General features: G+C 48.1%; 1 protein-coding gene across 1 annotated transcript; it reads right to left on the bottom strand.

The window, feature by feature from the left end:
* Window positions 1-1450: 1450 nt before the first annotated feature.
* Window positions 1451-3964, bottom strand: CLPSL2 (colipase like 2). The gene is made up of 3 exons (XM_045074850.1): window positions 3881-3964; window positions 3070-3192; window positions 1451-1546 (listed from the first exon to the last, which is right to left on the bottom strand). Exons 1-3 carry the CDS (start codon window positions 3962-3964, stop codon window positions 1451-1453), a joined length of 303 nt encoding a protein of 100 aa, XP_044930785.1.
* Between the last annotated feature and the right edge of the window lie 10911 nt (window positions 3965-14875).

Raw genomic sequence — 14875 nt, 5'->3', positions numbered from 1 at the left:
TGTCACGCTTGGGCTTCTCTGATTTGGCTTACACCTATCACCTCACTGGCTAGAAATAGTTACACAGCCCAAGCTGCCTGCACAAAAGCAATCCTTCTGGTGCCAAGAATGAAGCAAATGAAAAGGGGCTTGAATTCATAGCATTGTTTCTTGCCTTGTACAAAGAAGAAGGAATCTGTTGGGGGTGGGGGTTAGAGATCTTACCTTAGAAATAAGGCTTCTGAGAGAAAGGATGAGAGCCCATGTCTGGGCAGAGAAAAGGCTGATCTGACAGGAGGAAAAAGCTGTGGTTATATGAAAGATCCTGGCCACCTTCATGATTAAGGGCCTGCCCTCTGGAGCAAGACAGCCTGGGTTCAAATCCCAGCCCCATCCTTTACTCTGAACTCCTAAGAAGGGTACTCAACACCCTATTTATAAAATAGGTTTATTTATCTATTTTTTTAGTGATCTTTACACCCAACATGGGGCTCGATCTCATGACCCTGAGATGAAGAGTCACATGGTCTTCTGACTGAGACAGCCAGGTGCCCCCCACTTCCTAAAATAGGGGTAATTATAGTACCTACTCTAAACTTGTAACAATAAAATGAGTTAATATAGATAAGAAAGCACTTTGCATAGTGTGTGGAACATAAGTGCTCAAGAAATCCTAACTGTTAGTTATTGTTAGGTGACCCCTGGAACTTTTGTGGCTACTGAGAAGGAATCCAGCCTTAGGGGCATGGAGCACCTGGATTCAGCCAGACCTGAAGCCCACCTGCCACTGAACTTCCAGTTCTGACCATGCATGAATTTCCTGATCATCTAGACCAGTTTGGGTTGTTTTGAGTACTTGCAGCAGAAAGACCCCTCATTGAAACCCTCATGGGGTGACCTTGAGAGTCATGTAAGCTCTCAGCCTCAGTTTTTTTACCCACAAAATGGAACTAATAATATCTGAGGGAGTGGAGAGAGACCTCAGTGCACCAGGTCTTTCCCCCCACCGGCATGAACATTCTGGCATTTACATTATACATTCTCATCAACATTCTCTCAATGATCTCCATCCTTGTGCTCCCCTTGGCATGCATTTCAAAATTCCCTTCCAGTCCTTCCTACCTCATACTCCTCCATGAGCACCCCAACATACGCTCTCCAGCCATATTCCTCAACCCCGCTCTTCCTGTAAAGCCCTCCACACCCTTCCAGGACCCCGCCTCTTCACTCACCTTCCCCTACCCTGTTTCTCTCCTGCAGTTCAGCCTGAGACCACCACAGACAGGGCCGAACTTTCCCGCCCCTGGACTGGAATAATACCTAGCAGGTTCCCTCTCCCAGGAAGTGCAGACAGAAGCCACGGTCAGGAAGTGAGTTTAATGTCTCAGGAGCTGGATCATGAGCAATATGGGGCTCTTCAGGCCTCTGGCCCCAGGGCGGGGGGTGGTCAGCAATCAGCCTATGTCCTCCTCTAAATCAAATGGCACCGGCGGGAACAGAATGGGTCCCTGGTTATGCAACTCAAGCCATGTTGGCAGGGGCATATGATGTTGATAGCTCCCTTGGTCTGTGGGAAATGCAAACAAGAGTTGGAGGTCACTGAGGTGCAGGGAAGAAGGAGGCTTAAACATCTCGGGGAGGAGGAACACAGCATGAGTAAAGGGGTGTCAGCTCTGCCGAGGATAGCTTTATGACTTTAGGCAAGTTAATGAGCTTCTTGGTCTCAGTTTCCTCATCTGTCAAATGGGGATAGTAATAGTAACTTGCCCCACAGGGTGATCATGAGGACCTGGATAAAATAGAGCAAGGGGCCATAATGAAAAGACCCTCTGGCCACCCCAGCTGTAGAGTCAGGGGACTGGCTGCCTCCCTAGGGCACTGGCAGCTCCCCAGACAGGGACGTGGAGGCTGAGCCCATTCTAGAAAGGCGTGGGCCCAGGGCCAGATAAGAAATGACGAGTAGTAACAACATGTACACTGTGTTCCGCATTTCTGCCGGCTCGTAACCAAGCTCCAGTGAGCACCATTGTTGCCAAGACAACCCAGTGAGGTTGTGGCTTTAGCCCCATTTTACAGATGAGGAAACTGAGGCTCAGAGAGCAGAAGTGACCTGGTTGATGTCACAAAGACAGGAACTGGAAAAGCTCAGGTCCAGGGCCCCTGGGTGGCTCAAATGGTTAACTGTCTGCCTTTGGCTTAGATCGTGATCCCAGTGTGCTGGGATAGAGCCCTACATCAGGCTCCCTCCTCAGCAGAAGCTTGCTTCTCCCTCTGCCTCTGTAGCTCCCCCTGTTTATGTGAACTCTCTCTCTCTCTCTCCCTTTCTCTCTGTCAAATAAAGAACTAAACTCTTAAACAAAGAAACAAACTCAGGTCCCACTCCCAAGCTGTGGTCCAGTCCCCACAGGGCCATGCTCCTCCCTTAGGGAAGTGGGGGGACACCTGGGTGGCTCAGTCAGTTAGGCGTCTGCCTTTGGCTCATGATCCTAGGGTCCCGGGATCAAGTTCAGCATCAGGCTCCTTGCTCAGCGGGGAGCCAGCTTCTCTCTCTGCCTCTGCCTGCCACTCTGCCTGCTTGTGCGCTCTTTCTTTCTGACAAATAAATAAAATCGTTCAAAAAAAATTAGTGAGGTAGGGAAGAGTCTCTTCCCATCAACTTTGTCTCAGTGAGTCAGGGGAGAGATGTTCATTCAACGAACATTCGTTGAACCCCTAATATGTGCAGGTACTAAGTTGGGAGGGAGGGGGTTCAGAGGTGAACCTGCTGTAAGCCCACCCCGGAAGGGCTCCCGCCAGTGGTGGAGGCAGAGGGAAAACAGGCAAATTGGCTGGAGCCACACCACGATGAGGGTGTGAGCTCCATACCCTCCCATGAGGAGCTCCCCTTGGAGCTCCCATGAGCTCCAGGGAGGGAAGGCTTCCCTGAGGAGGTGACTGGAGTTGTCCTGCAGGACGAGTAGGAGCTTGCCGGGAGGAGGAAGGGGTGAGGGCACCCAGGCAGAGGGTGGGAAAGCAGGGACAGCCACGTGGACTTTTGTAGCCTCCCCAACCCCTCAAGGCAGAGTCAGCTGCACCAGCCCAGAGCATCACCTGGAACAAGCACAACATGGCCATTCTGGCCCTAGGGGCACAGAAGGCACCAGCACGGTCCAGGTCCATCAGGCAGCAGTCACTGGCACACTCAGAGTGGTGGGAGCACTCAGCACCATTCACCTGTGGGGACAACTGTCACCAGCTCTCTGGCGGCATGCCAAGGAGTGGGAGGGATGGGGGGCATCGTCAAGGCCCCAGGGGTCCAGAAAGAGAAGCCATGAGGTGGTGACCAGCAGGTGCCACCCCCACCCCGCACCCGCCCCAGCAATGCTCAGAGAAGCAGAAGAACAGGAGGTTAGTACTTCCCTCTCTGCCTCTCCTTTCCTGGGCCTCCATCTCCCTAGTGCTAGGGGAGCAAATACTCCCAGATCACACCTTGGTTTGGGGGGGTGAGGGGTGCATGGAAAGAAAAGGAGGGGGAGAAAGACAGGGAAGGGAAGGAACAGTGATTGTGCGCAGGAGAGGGAGAAGAGGGAGTGCGGGCAGGTTGGTAAGGTGTGGCTGGGGACCAGGTCTGAGATGGTGGGGGTGGGCACTGGCTCAGGGGAGGTACTGATCAAAGACCACTTTCTTTCACCTCCAGGCTCACTGGGGAGGTGAAGCAGAACTTTGAAGCTCTTTGGGGATGGGGAGGGACACATTAAGCTTCCAGCCCCGGGAACAAGTCCCCATTTTGGGGTGGTACCCATACCCACCCCCCTACTTCACTCTTCAAAACCAACTGGGGCCTCCTGGCTGGTCTGTGATGCCAGACACCCCACCCCCACGCCCACTATAGTAGAAAGTTCAAAATGCTCTTTTGGCTCACCTTCATGAACCTCTTTTTAAAGAGCCGGAAATCGCCCCAGCAAGGGAGCAGGACCCCCACAAGGAGCATGAAGGCTGTGGCCATGGGCATGGGCCTGGGCGCCAAGTTTCAAGGCTCTGCTGGGGCTGGAGGGGCCGCAGGGATAAACCCCTTGCCTGGCATGTGACCTGGTGCCCCAGAGGCCCGCCCTGGGCTGGAGGTGGAGGGTGAAGAATTTAATGGTCACAGGCTGCTCAGGAGCAGAGGCAGACAGAAGCCCTTTCCTGCACCGCCGAGGACTCCCCCCGGGCCCTGGGAAGCTAATGGAGTAAGGAAAAGAGCTCCCGGGACACCCTGAGTCAAGCCTTGGACAGACTGGAGTGCACATTTTAGGGGCCCTAGGAGCCTCCCTAGGCATGACTTCCAAATTGAAAAAAAAAAAAAAAAAAAAAAAAAAAAAAAAACCTGTGAAAGAAAATTTTGCTTTGAAAAATGATGCAAAGTCGATATACCGAAATGAAATGAGCTTCCTTCCTAATAGTCTGACTCTCTCTTTCTTTTTGTCCTTGGTGCCCTCAGCAGCCCCCCATCCTGTATCTTTTGGAGAAGCCAGCGCCAACTTCTGGAGCTTTTCCCTGGACCTCTCGAGGTCCAGTCTTGCTGTCGGTAAGAAACAGGAAGTAAGACAAGATGGCCTCCAAGACCTAGGATGTGTCTGGTCTGGGTTAGATGATTAATTGTCTAAGATTTTGTCTCTGAATTGTATGAAAAGTCAGGGCGTGGGGACAAGGGAGGGGAGGAGAGAGGAAGACTCAGAAGGAAAGGGGGTTTAAGGGACAGCAGCATATAGTGATCAGTGGAATTTGGGGACAGGCACCTTCCTCAGGACATCCCTCTTCATGAAACCCCCACCTGACCTCACACTTGCCTGCTTCTGCTTTTAAAAATCTGCTTTTGGGGCACCTGGATGGCTCAGTGGGTTAGTCGTCCCACTCTTGAGTTTGGCTCAGGTCATGATCTCAGGGTCATGAGATCAAGCTCTGTGTAGGACTCTGCACTCCATGGGGAGTCTGCTTGAGATTCTCTCTCTCCCTTTCTCTCTACCCCTCCCCCTGCCTGCTATCTCCCTCTCTCCCTCTCTCTAAAATCAATCAATCAATCAATCAATCAATCTTGAAAAAAATTTGCTTTTAAGAAGAGATGTGAGAAGGCCTGGCTTTGTAGGGGGAGCTACAGACCCACTTATGCCCTCTCCCAATTTCCTATGTTGAAGCCCTGCCCCCACAATGTGTTGATATATGTGGAAATGGGGACTTCAGGAAGTGATTAGGTTTAGACGAGGTCATAACGGTTCCCCCCTAAGGGGTTTAGTGCCCTCATAGGAAGAGACACCAGAAGGGCACCTGGCTGGTTCACTTGATAGAGCATCTCTACTCCTTTTTTTTAAGATTTTATTTATTTACTTGACAGAGAGAAATCACAAGTAGATGGAGAGGCAGGCAGAGAGAGAGAGAGAGGGAAGCAGGCTCCCTGCTGAGCAGAGAGCCCGATGCGGGCCTCAATCCCAGGACCCTGAGATCATGACCTGAGCCGAAGGCAGCGGCTTAACCCACTGAGCCACCCAGGCGCCCAGCATCTCTACTCTTGATCCGGGATCACAAGTTCGAGCCCCACATTGGTGGTAGAAATTACTTAAAAAAAAAAAAAAAAAAGACACCAGAGAGCTTGATGTCTCTTTCTGTCTGCTATATGAGGACACAGCACAAAATGCAGCCATCTGCAAACCAAGAAGAGGGCTCTCACCAGAACCTGACCATGCTGGCACCCTGATTTGGGGGTTCCAGTTTTCAGAACTGTGGGAAATACATCTCTGTCATTTAAGCTCCCTAGTCTGTGATAGTTTGTTATGTTAGCTGGGCTGACTAAAATAGGGGCCTTAAGGCTTTCGTCTGAGAATAAGAGCTTCCACTGTACTCAGAGGGTTTGGGATGCATCAACCCATTTAGATGTCCCTGTATTAGTCAGGGTAATTAACACTATCTGCCACAACAGAGAGCTCCTGAGATTTCAGTGGCTTGGCACAATAATGTCTTATTTATCACTCATGTAAAATCTGGTATGGAACAGAAGATCTTTCTTCTGTCTTGGAGCTACACCATCTGGAAGACTGGCCTCCAGGGTCACGCTGGAAGGTGGAAGAGAGAGATGAAGAAAGGATACAGACACTTCAGTGCCTCAGCCTGGAGTGACACATGCCTCTTCACTCACAGACCATTGGCCAAAACTAGTCACATGACCTCAGCTTCTGCAAGGGAGGATGGGAAATTCAAGGAAGTCTCAGAGAACTCAGTGTATTCTATCATTTCTGCTGCATAAGTCTTAGCCCCATTTTACAGATAAAGAACCCAAAAGTTCAAGGCACAATAACTTGCCCAAATAGCACAATTAAGTCACAGAGCCTTGATACAAATGCAGGGCATTCTAGCTACGGAGCCCAAGCTCTTACCCCTGTCTCGCACTGCAGTGTGTGACCTTAAGGCCTTGTTCTCAGTAAAGGAATTTTGTTATCACAGTGTCCTCCCTATCCAGGAGTCGTGATCTACAGCTCTCCAGATCTATGGTCTGCTGCTTTGGGCAGCTAGTTCCCCACCACGAAGCTCACAGTCTCTCCCAGCCCCACTGTGAACTAGAGGGGATCTTCAGGCACTCATAACTCTTTGTACAGAGTTCTCTCCTTCCCTGAGGTGTTTGGTCATGCCCTTGTGAGTGTTAGGAAACTGGAAAATACTGTTAACTTCTCCAAAGAGGACACATTTGGAGGCAAGAGGCCAGCCACTGTGTGTCAGGATTGGCAAGCTGGGATTCTTGATCTGGGGTCCCAGGGCCCCTGGGAAGTTCACTGAAGGCTCAGAGGGGATGGTGGAGCCCCTGAAATTCTATGTGCATGGCTTAAACAATTTTTTTTTAAGACAAGTGTCTGCATTTTTCCTCAGAAATGACTTAAGACTGGTTTAGAACCTTCATTTTAAGGTGAGGAAACGGACACCCAGAGAAGGAGAGACTTGCACAAGCAAAGCAGCGGAGCTTGGCCTAGACCCTGGGCTCTTGTCTCCAAGTCCTGCACTCCTTCTCCCGTACCAATGGCTTGTCTCCCCAGTCCAGGCAGTGCTGGTCACAGGCACAAGTCCAGGACACCTCTGCAGCAAGAAGTGCAGGTGGGAGCCAGATCACCAGGGTGTCCAGGGCCAGGGGTGTAGGAGTGGTCACTGAGCCACCTGACCTGTGAGTGTGGCCACAGTGCTGCCCCCGGGCCAGGGTCCAAACATGGCTGCTCCAGTCTTGTATGAGAAGAATGGGAGTCAGTCCAAGACAGGGGGACACCTCACTGGGGGACCTCTGTGATCTGCTCCGACCCCCGATTCTCTGTCTCTTCACCTTCTGACATTCTCCACTGTCTCTCCCTTCCTGCACCTTTCTGGTGGTTTCCGTGACAATGTTTTCACTGATCCTCGGCAAAATGGAGAAAATGGGGGTGATGTAGGGTTTTTTGTTAAAGATGAACTTAAAGAATGATTCTTTGTTCTGAAATTATGCCCTTCCTACTTTCTTGGTGTTCAAATGTGTTTTCATGAAACATTGGCAATAACACAATGGTAGTTTCTTTTGGTTTTTCCTGTTATTGTTACATGGTTGTTATATACAAGTGGTTAATACTCAAATTCTGTCAGTTCCCAGAGTTTTTTGGAAGGTTTTTTTTTTTTTTAAAGATTTTATTTACTTATTTTATTTATTTGAGAGAGAGAGAGCTGGAGGGGGAGAGAGAATTTGAAGTAGACTCTGGGCTGAGTGCAGAACCTGATACGTGGCTGATCTCACAACCAAGAGGTAATGACCTGAGCTGAAACCAAGAATCAGAGGCTCAATTGACTGAGCCACTCGGGGCCCAAGAAGTTTTATCAGTCTGGGAAATTCCAAAATAAAACTCTGGAGAAAACTGATGTAATGGAAATTGTCTATTACTCAATTCATTCCTGAAGGAACTCTCAAGGTAATCTGGGGAGAACGACGAATAAGGAGGCACTCAAAAGAGTTTGAGATGTGGGGTCAGCCCAGCCAAAGCTTCCTAGAGAAGATGGGGAGTGGGAAATATTTGGGGGTAAAAGGTTGAAGACACCAATGTTCTATGTAGAATGCCCAGGACAGTCTCAGATGTCAGCAGGAAAAGTGGCTGGGTGTCCTTTTTCAAAGCCTTGAAGAGAAACTAGGATTCAGGCAAGCTAGGATTAAAGGGCTTCCAAGCAGGGATCCAGAGTGAGCAAAGATTTGGAGGTAAGAAGGAGCAGAGCACAGTGAGGACAGGCTGTCTGCTTGTGCAAGGACATGGTGGAGTCAGGAGTCAGTCAAGTTTGGGAAACTTGCAGGGCCCTGAGACTCACAGCAGTTGACGCCTAAGCTAGGGGTGGCAGCAGAGATGGGGAATTGCTGGTTCCTGACAAATGGGGATGGATGTTGGCCGGCAGAAACACAGATATCTAGAATATCCCAACCCATGCCATGTGAGGACTGCTCTAGATCCAGAAAAGGTTCCCGCAAGGGCAGGAGTGGGTCATGGACATGTTCGTTTGGCCAGGGACAATGCCAAAGGAAGGGTGCTTAGAAACATGGGCCCACTGCCTCCCATTCCCCAAAAGCATTAGGCTACAATTCACAGACCAATGAATTTAACTTTTTTTTTTTTTTTTTTTTTACTAAAGGACATACATTTTTTTAAAAAGGTTTTATTTATTTGTTTGACAGACAGAGATTACAAGTAGGCTGAGAGAGAGGAGGAAGCAGGCTCCATGCTGAGCAGAGAGCCCAATGCTGGGCTTGATCCCGGGACCCTGGGATCATGACCTGAGCCAAAGGCAGAGGCTTTAACCCACTGAGCCACCCAGGCACCCCTAAGGAGATACATTTTATACTGGTATTCAGACACTAGTAGATACTGTTAACCACTCTAATTGGTTGATGTCTGTGTCATGCTGGTGGTCAAATATTTGGATTATCACCACTGCAAATGTGTGTATGTCTGTGCATGCAACTGAAGTTTCACAAAGTAATACATTTACTGTATATTATCTGTTCTGAGATTCTTTATTCATCTTTTTAAAATGTTGGTTGGGGGGCGCCTGCATGGCTCAATCCGCTAAGTGTCTGACTCTTGCTTTCAGCTCAGGCTTGTGAGATGGAGTCTTTCTACTCAGTGCAGGCTGTGCTTGGAATTCTCTCTCTCTCCTTGTCCTTCACTCTCTGCCCCTTCCTCTTCTCGGGCTCTCTCTCCCTCTCCTTAAAAGAAATAAAATCTTCAAAAATGTGGGTTAGAATCCACCAAATTGATTTCAGCACTCTACTGAGTCCAGCTGATTTGACTGCAGACATCAGTGTCCATTTGCCCACTGATTCATTCATTCAACAAACATTTAGTGAGCCCTGCTTTATGTTAGGCACGTTAGCATCAGGCTCCAGTTGCAGATAACAGACACCACTGTGCCTATCTAGCAGAAAGAGATGTAGTAAGACAGACGACTGGGGGCTTACGAGACTGAGCCTCCAGGCATGAAACCCCCAAACCACTGCAGAACTGAGCTGCCAGGAAAGCCACTACCCCTGTCACCATCAGGAAGGTAGGATTCAGGAAGCCATCACTGCCACTGTTGGTACCAGGAACACACACCTTAGCTTTGATCTCATGATCAGGGACCTAAGGTCAAATGACTGCCTGTGTCTGCGATATCTGCCCTACCCAAAAAAGAGAATGCCTCCCCCACAAATTCCTCTACTCCACTCACCTCCATGCCCATCAGTTCTTTAGGCAGTGCAGGGGATCTTTATACCTAAATCACATCTGAAGTCCTGGGTGTGATAGTCTAATGTTTTGCTTTCCAGTCCAGCTCTACGGGAAGGCACACCAGGAGGAGGTGGAACAGAAGTTAAACAAGCCAGTGGACAGCACAGGGACAAAATGTCTGGAAGTGGTACAGGTTACCTGGTGCGGAGGTAGGTTTCTACTCCCTATCTGAAAACTTTTCAATTTTTACAGCTGCATGTCCCTTTGAATGCCAACACATGCTTTTTATTTCTATGTTTCTCTTTCATGTATATTTAATATGTTGGATTTTTAAAAATTACAAATTTGATGGTCAGGGTTTTTCCTCTCCTCTGGCAATTTGGTAGGGAAGTCCCATGCCCCACAGCCTTCCCCCTTCCCAACTGTGCTGTTCTCATGCGCCCATCCTCCACTCTCTGGAAGGTCAATGGAAGCTGCTTTGTCAATTTCTTCTGGCAACAATCAAGAGAGAATGCTCCCACTGCTCTGTGCTAACAGTAACTTAAACTTGCTCTCTTCCCTGTAGACTCCCATGGTAATCGTAGTTCCTTTCCCCTAAAAGTTACAGTAGCTTCATAGGCAAAACATGGTATCTGCCACTTGTGGAAACCAAGGCAAGAGATGGTCCTGGGGAAAACAGACAGATAGATGAGCTCCCCTCCCCTGTGTCCCTTGTTGGTCCTGGCTCTGTGCTCACCTGCCAGCTCCTGTTTAAGAGAATACAATAAGAGGACTCAATGCTCAACAAATGTCTGTCTAATAAGTAAAGTGTGAAACAAATCACTAATAGTGTAATCTGATTTACCAAGACAGGGCTATAGGATATACAATTAGGTGTAGCCGTGGTAAAAGAAACTGAAAAATAAATGGCTTAATATAAGACAGAGGTTTATTTCTCTTTCTTGTAACATTCCAAACATACATAGTCCAGAGCTGATATAGTAGCTTCAAAGCCTCGTGACCCAAGCTGCTCTGCATCTACAGGTACTGCTTTAATAAGCAAGGTCCAAGATGGCTTTCCAAGCTGTTCCTGTTTCAGGCAACAGAATGGAAAATGGGGGAAGAAAGGGTGTGAATTCTCCTTTTTTTTTAAGATTTAACTAATTTATTTGACAGAGAGAAAGAGAGATCACAAGCAGGCAGAGAGGGAGGCAGAAAGAGAGGGGAAAGCAGACTCCCCACCGAGCAGAGAGCCTGATGCAGGGCTCGATCCTAGGACCCCGAGATCATGACCTGGGCTGAAGGCAGAGGCCCAACCCACTGAGCCACCCAGGCGCACCCTGAATCCTCCTTTTAAGGACTCTTGTATACTATGGACCAGTAATATTCACAGGGCCAAAAGTACCTGCAAAGGTAACCGGGAAATGTAGCGTCCTACAGAAATGGAGGCATGGTGGCAGTCTAGTAGTCTGTGTTGAATGTGTGTTTGCCAGGGGTATGCTTTCTGATTCCACAAGGTACATTCCCATTCATACCCAAGAGTCCTGGCTCTAATCTCCTTAATCATGTAATCTCCATACCTCACCCTCTCTGCCTCCTGGACTCAGAGTTGACTCCAGCAACCCCTAGAATCTAAGCACCCAGGGTAATAAGAGAACGGAGAGGCCCTACAGTGAGGATTCATTTGCTTTTGTCATTGTCATCTCAGACTGACAGGGCTGAGCCAAACACAGTGCCCATACTTACACCCCTTGGAAACAGAAAATATTTGCCAGCCTTGTAACCAGAAGACATGACCGGAGCCCCGCCGTTAGCCTTGATGGTTCCAGCCTTAGGAAGCACAATTCATTACAGTGTCTCTTCTCCACCTTCCAATAATGTGACCAGGGGTACCTCAAGCCTCGGGGGATTTCCCCTGAAGTTCCAACCTGGGGTCAAATCTGAGGAATCTGTTCACTCCCTTGGGAATAGCTGAGGTTCTCACCCTTGCTCTGGCCACTTGGACCTTCTGGTGCTCCCTGTAGAACACCAGGAAATGGCAAAAGATGTAATCCAAGTTCATGAACTCTGCTCTCTTTCTCTGCCTTCCTTCCCTCTTTTCACTCTATTGTATGTATGTAGGCCACTGCTTCTCAGACAACAATACATCAACTATTTTAAGAAATCTCATTTCTGTTTTTCTATTATTATTTGTTTGCTCTGTTCTCATTCATTTTGAAGTCTCTTACTCATCAGCAGATAAGCTGTAGTAAGTGCCAAACATTTAGGAGAAAAATATCTATTCACTTCACTTTTCCTCCCAATTAAGGAAAGACAGGCATCACTGAGTTTTGGCTATGGGACTCCCTGGCCCAACTCAAGGACAAGAAGTGTTTTAAGGTGGCAATGACTGAGAAGCTCTGGGGCGAAGGACTAAGAGGAGAGGAAGATAGCAGAGAGGAAGGGGGACCTCTCAGGCTGGGGTGTTGATTTATCTTTTGACTTAGTGGGGCCAGGTGTCATGGAGGAGGAAAGCTCTCTATCCATTCACTTTTTATTCCTCTCAAAGGAAACCATATCATGTTCCAGGACATTCAAGCGGCTCTAGTTTCCTGTGGGCAGGGATCACAGACATTAAGCTCCCACAATGAGTGTAGCATTGCAGAATGTTTTGTTCTCATTCTCGTTTTGAAAGAAGAGAACCGACCCAGTGACGGGACTCAGGCAACAATCATTTTTTGTATTTGTTACCTATTGTTGCGTAATGAAATACCCCAGAGCTTAGTGGCTTGACCCATCATTTCTTGTTTTACAGTCTGTGTGTGTCAGGAATCCAATCACAGCATAGCTGGGTCTCTCACAAGGTTACAGTCAAGGTAACCTTCAGGCTTGCGGGGGGTGGATCTGTTTCCAAGCTCCCTCAAGTGGTGGTTGGCAGGTCTTGGTTCCTTGCAGGGTGTTAGACTGACAGTCTCTGTTCTTCACGAGCTTTGGTCTGAGTCTTGCCGGGTTCCTTGCCACATAGATCTCTCCATGGGACCTCTTGTAGCATGGCAGCTGTCTTCATGGTCATGAGCAAGTGAAAGGCAGGAGAGAGTAGAAGCAAGATGGGAGCCATAGTCTTTTGTACTCTAATCTTAAAAGTAACAGTCTCAGGGTGCCTGGGTGGCTCAGTTGTTTGTCTGCCTTCTGCTCAGGTCATGATCCCAGGGTCCTAAGATCAAGTCCTGCATTGGGCTCCCTGCTCGGTGGGAATTTTGCTTCTGCTTCTCCCTTTGCCCCTCCCGCTGTTCACGCTCTCTCTCTCTCTCAAATTAATAAATAAAAATCTTTTTAAAAAATTGATTTTTTTTTTTTAAATTCTCTTCCTTTGCCATCTTCTGTTGGTTAGAAACAAGTCACTAGGTCCAGGTCACATTCAAGGGGGGCAGATTGCACAAGGCATATTTAGGAAGTGGAGGTCATTGGGGTCATTTTAGAAGGCTGATTACCACACTTACCAGCTATTATTATTGGAGAGTGATAAAAGTTATATTTGCTGGTGATTTAAAAAATCCTGTTTTGCAGAAGATAAATCAATCTCTCTCCTTTACTTTGTTTCTTCACTCAAAACCGCAACTCTGCAGTCCTTCTTGCTTTGGGCTCAGGGGGCAGTTAATGGTAACATGTGAGCTGAGAGGGAAGGAGATGCTTTCCTTTAAGACTTAGCAGCACAAAGCTACGGACTCTGGTCCCGTTCGCTTGAGAATGTTGTGCTGGGATCCTGCTGGAAGTCATCTTGTGGGCACAGCTGAAGTTCCCTTGTCCTATAACTGACAGTCTGGCTAACTGTCATCTAACAGCAAGCCAGCCCCTACCATAGTCCCATCTGAGGGAAACTGACTGGGTCCCTTTTGGTAAAATTCTCTGCCTTCCTTCCCTCTTCTCACTCTATTGTGTGTATCTAGGCCACTGCATCTCAAACAATACCTAAACTATTTTAAGAAATCGCATTTCTGTTTTTCTATTATTGTTTGCTTCTTGCTCATTCATTTTGAAATCTGTTACTCATCACCAGAGAAGCTGTAGCAAATGCCAAAGGTTTCCCACCCTGAGGAGCTCCTCCCTTTCTTTCCTCTCCTCCCCTCTCCTCTTCAGAGATCCAGTCAAGCCCCTCTCTTCTCTGAAGCCTTCTCAGAATCAACTGAAAAGATGGAAATTTCCTTAGAAATGTAATTGCCTGAAGGTAAAAGAAGGTAAGGAAACAGCTAACCATCTGAAAGGAAGCCTGAGGGAAGAGAGATGATGGCAACTCTCAGTTATGAAATTTCTCTTCTCCTTGAAAGCCAGCCTCTGTAGGCGGAGACAGATGCATTGAGCTTCTGAGCACGCAGCAGGTGTTCCATTAGTCCTGGTTGATCGATGCCCCCTGTTGTGTTTCTTAAACATTCACAAATTCTTTGCCACTCTTCCCTTCAAAAGGTAGAGCCTAGGGGTGCCTGGGTGGCTCAGTCTGTTAAGTGCCCGACTCTAGATCTCAGCTCAGGTCTTGAGTTCAAGTCCTATGTTGGGCTCCATATTGGGCATGGAATCTACTTTTTTAAAAAAAAGTTTTAAAAAATGTTTTAATGTAAAAAAGAGTAGAGCCTAATTCTCCCTGCCTTAAATGTGAATCAGCAAATCACTTCTAATGAGTTGAATATAGCGGAGTAATAAGGTATGACTTCTGACGTTAGGTCCGAAAAATTATTGCAGCTTTTTCCCTGCTTTGTCTTGGATGAACCTCTCTCAGGGAAGCCAGCTGCTACGTCATGAGGTCTCCCAAGCATCCCCGTGGAGATGCCCACATGGAGGGAAATTGAGGCCTCCTACCAAGAGCTAGCATCAGCTTGCCAGCCAGATGAATGAACCATCTTGGAAGTGGATCCTCCAGCCCCAGTCAAGCCTTTGGATAACTGCAGCCCAGGCCAAAAGTTTGACCACAATTGTAGCTTGACTGAATCAGCACTGCCCAGCTCAGATGCATCTGGATTCCTAGGGGAGATAACAAATGCTTACTGAGGTTTTAAATTGCTAAGGAGAGAGGGAGGGAAGTTGCAGGAGAAAAGGATTTTGCTTCCTGTGTGCAACTGGGAATCTCCAGCTTCACCAGTGCCCGATGCCTGGTGCCAGCAGCTAGCAGCTTCTCCCGGCACTGCCCACCTTGGGCAATAATGTAAGTGGTGTGACTCCTCTCCTTTCAGTGTTTG

Source organism: Mustela putorius, unplaced genomic scaffold (genome assembly GCF_011764305.1).
Source record: "Mustela putorius furo isolate JIRA1106 unplaced genomic scaffold, ASM1176430v1.1 tig00000135_pilon_pilon_pilon, whole genome shotgun sequence".
NCBI lineage: Eukaryota > Metazoa > Chordata > Mammalia > Carnivora > Mustelidae > Mustela > Mustela putorius.
This window is presented reverse-complemented; position numbering and strand designations above follow the sequence as displayed.

Bases quoted from the DNA above. Each gene is read 5' to 3' on its own strand.
- CLPSL2 (XM_045074850.1), bottom strand. From the start codon at position 3,964: ATGGCCACAGCCTTCATGCTCCTTGTGGGGGTCCTGCTCCCTTGCTGG. The intron at 3,193-3,880 runs GTGAGCCAAAAG...TTGTCCCCACAG, and splicing joins TTAAAAAGAGGTTCATGAAG to GTGAATGGTGCTGAGTGCTC. The intron at 1,547-3,069 runs GTGATGCTCTGG...CATTTCCCACAG, and splicing joins CCATGTTGTGCTTGTTCCAG to ACCAAGGGAGCTATCAACAT.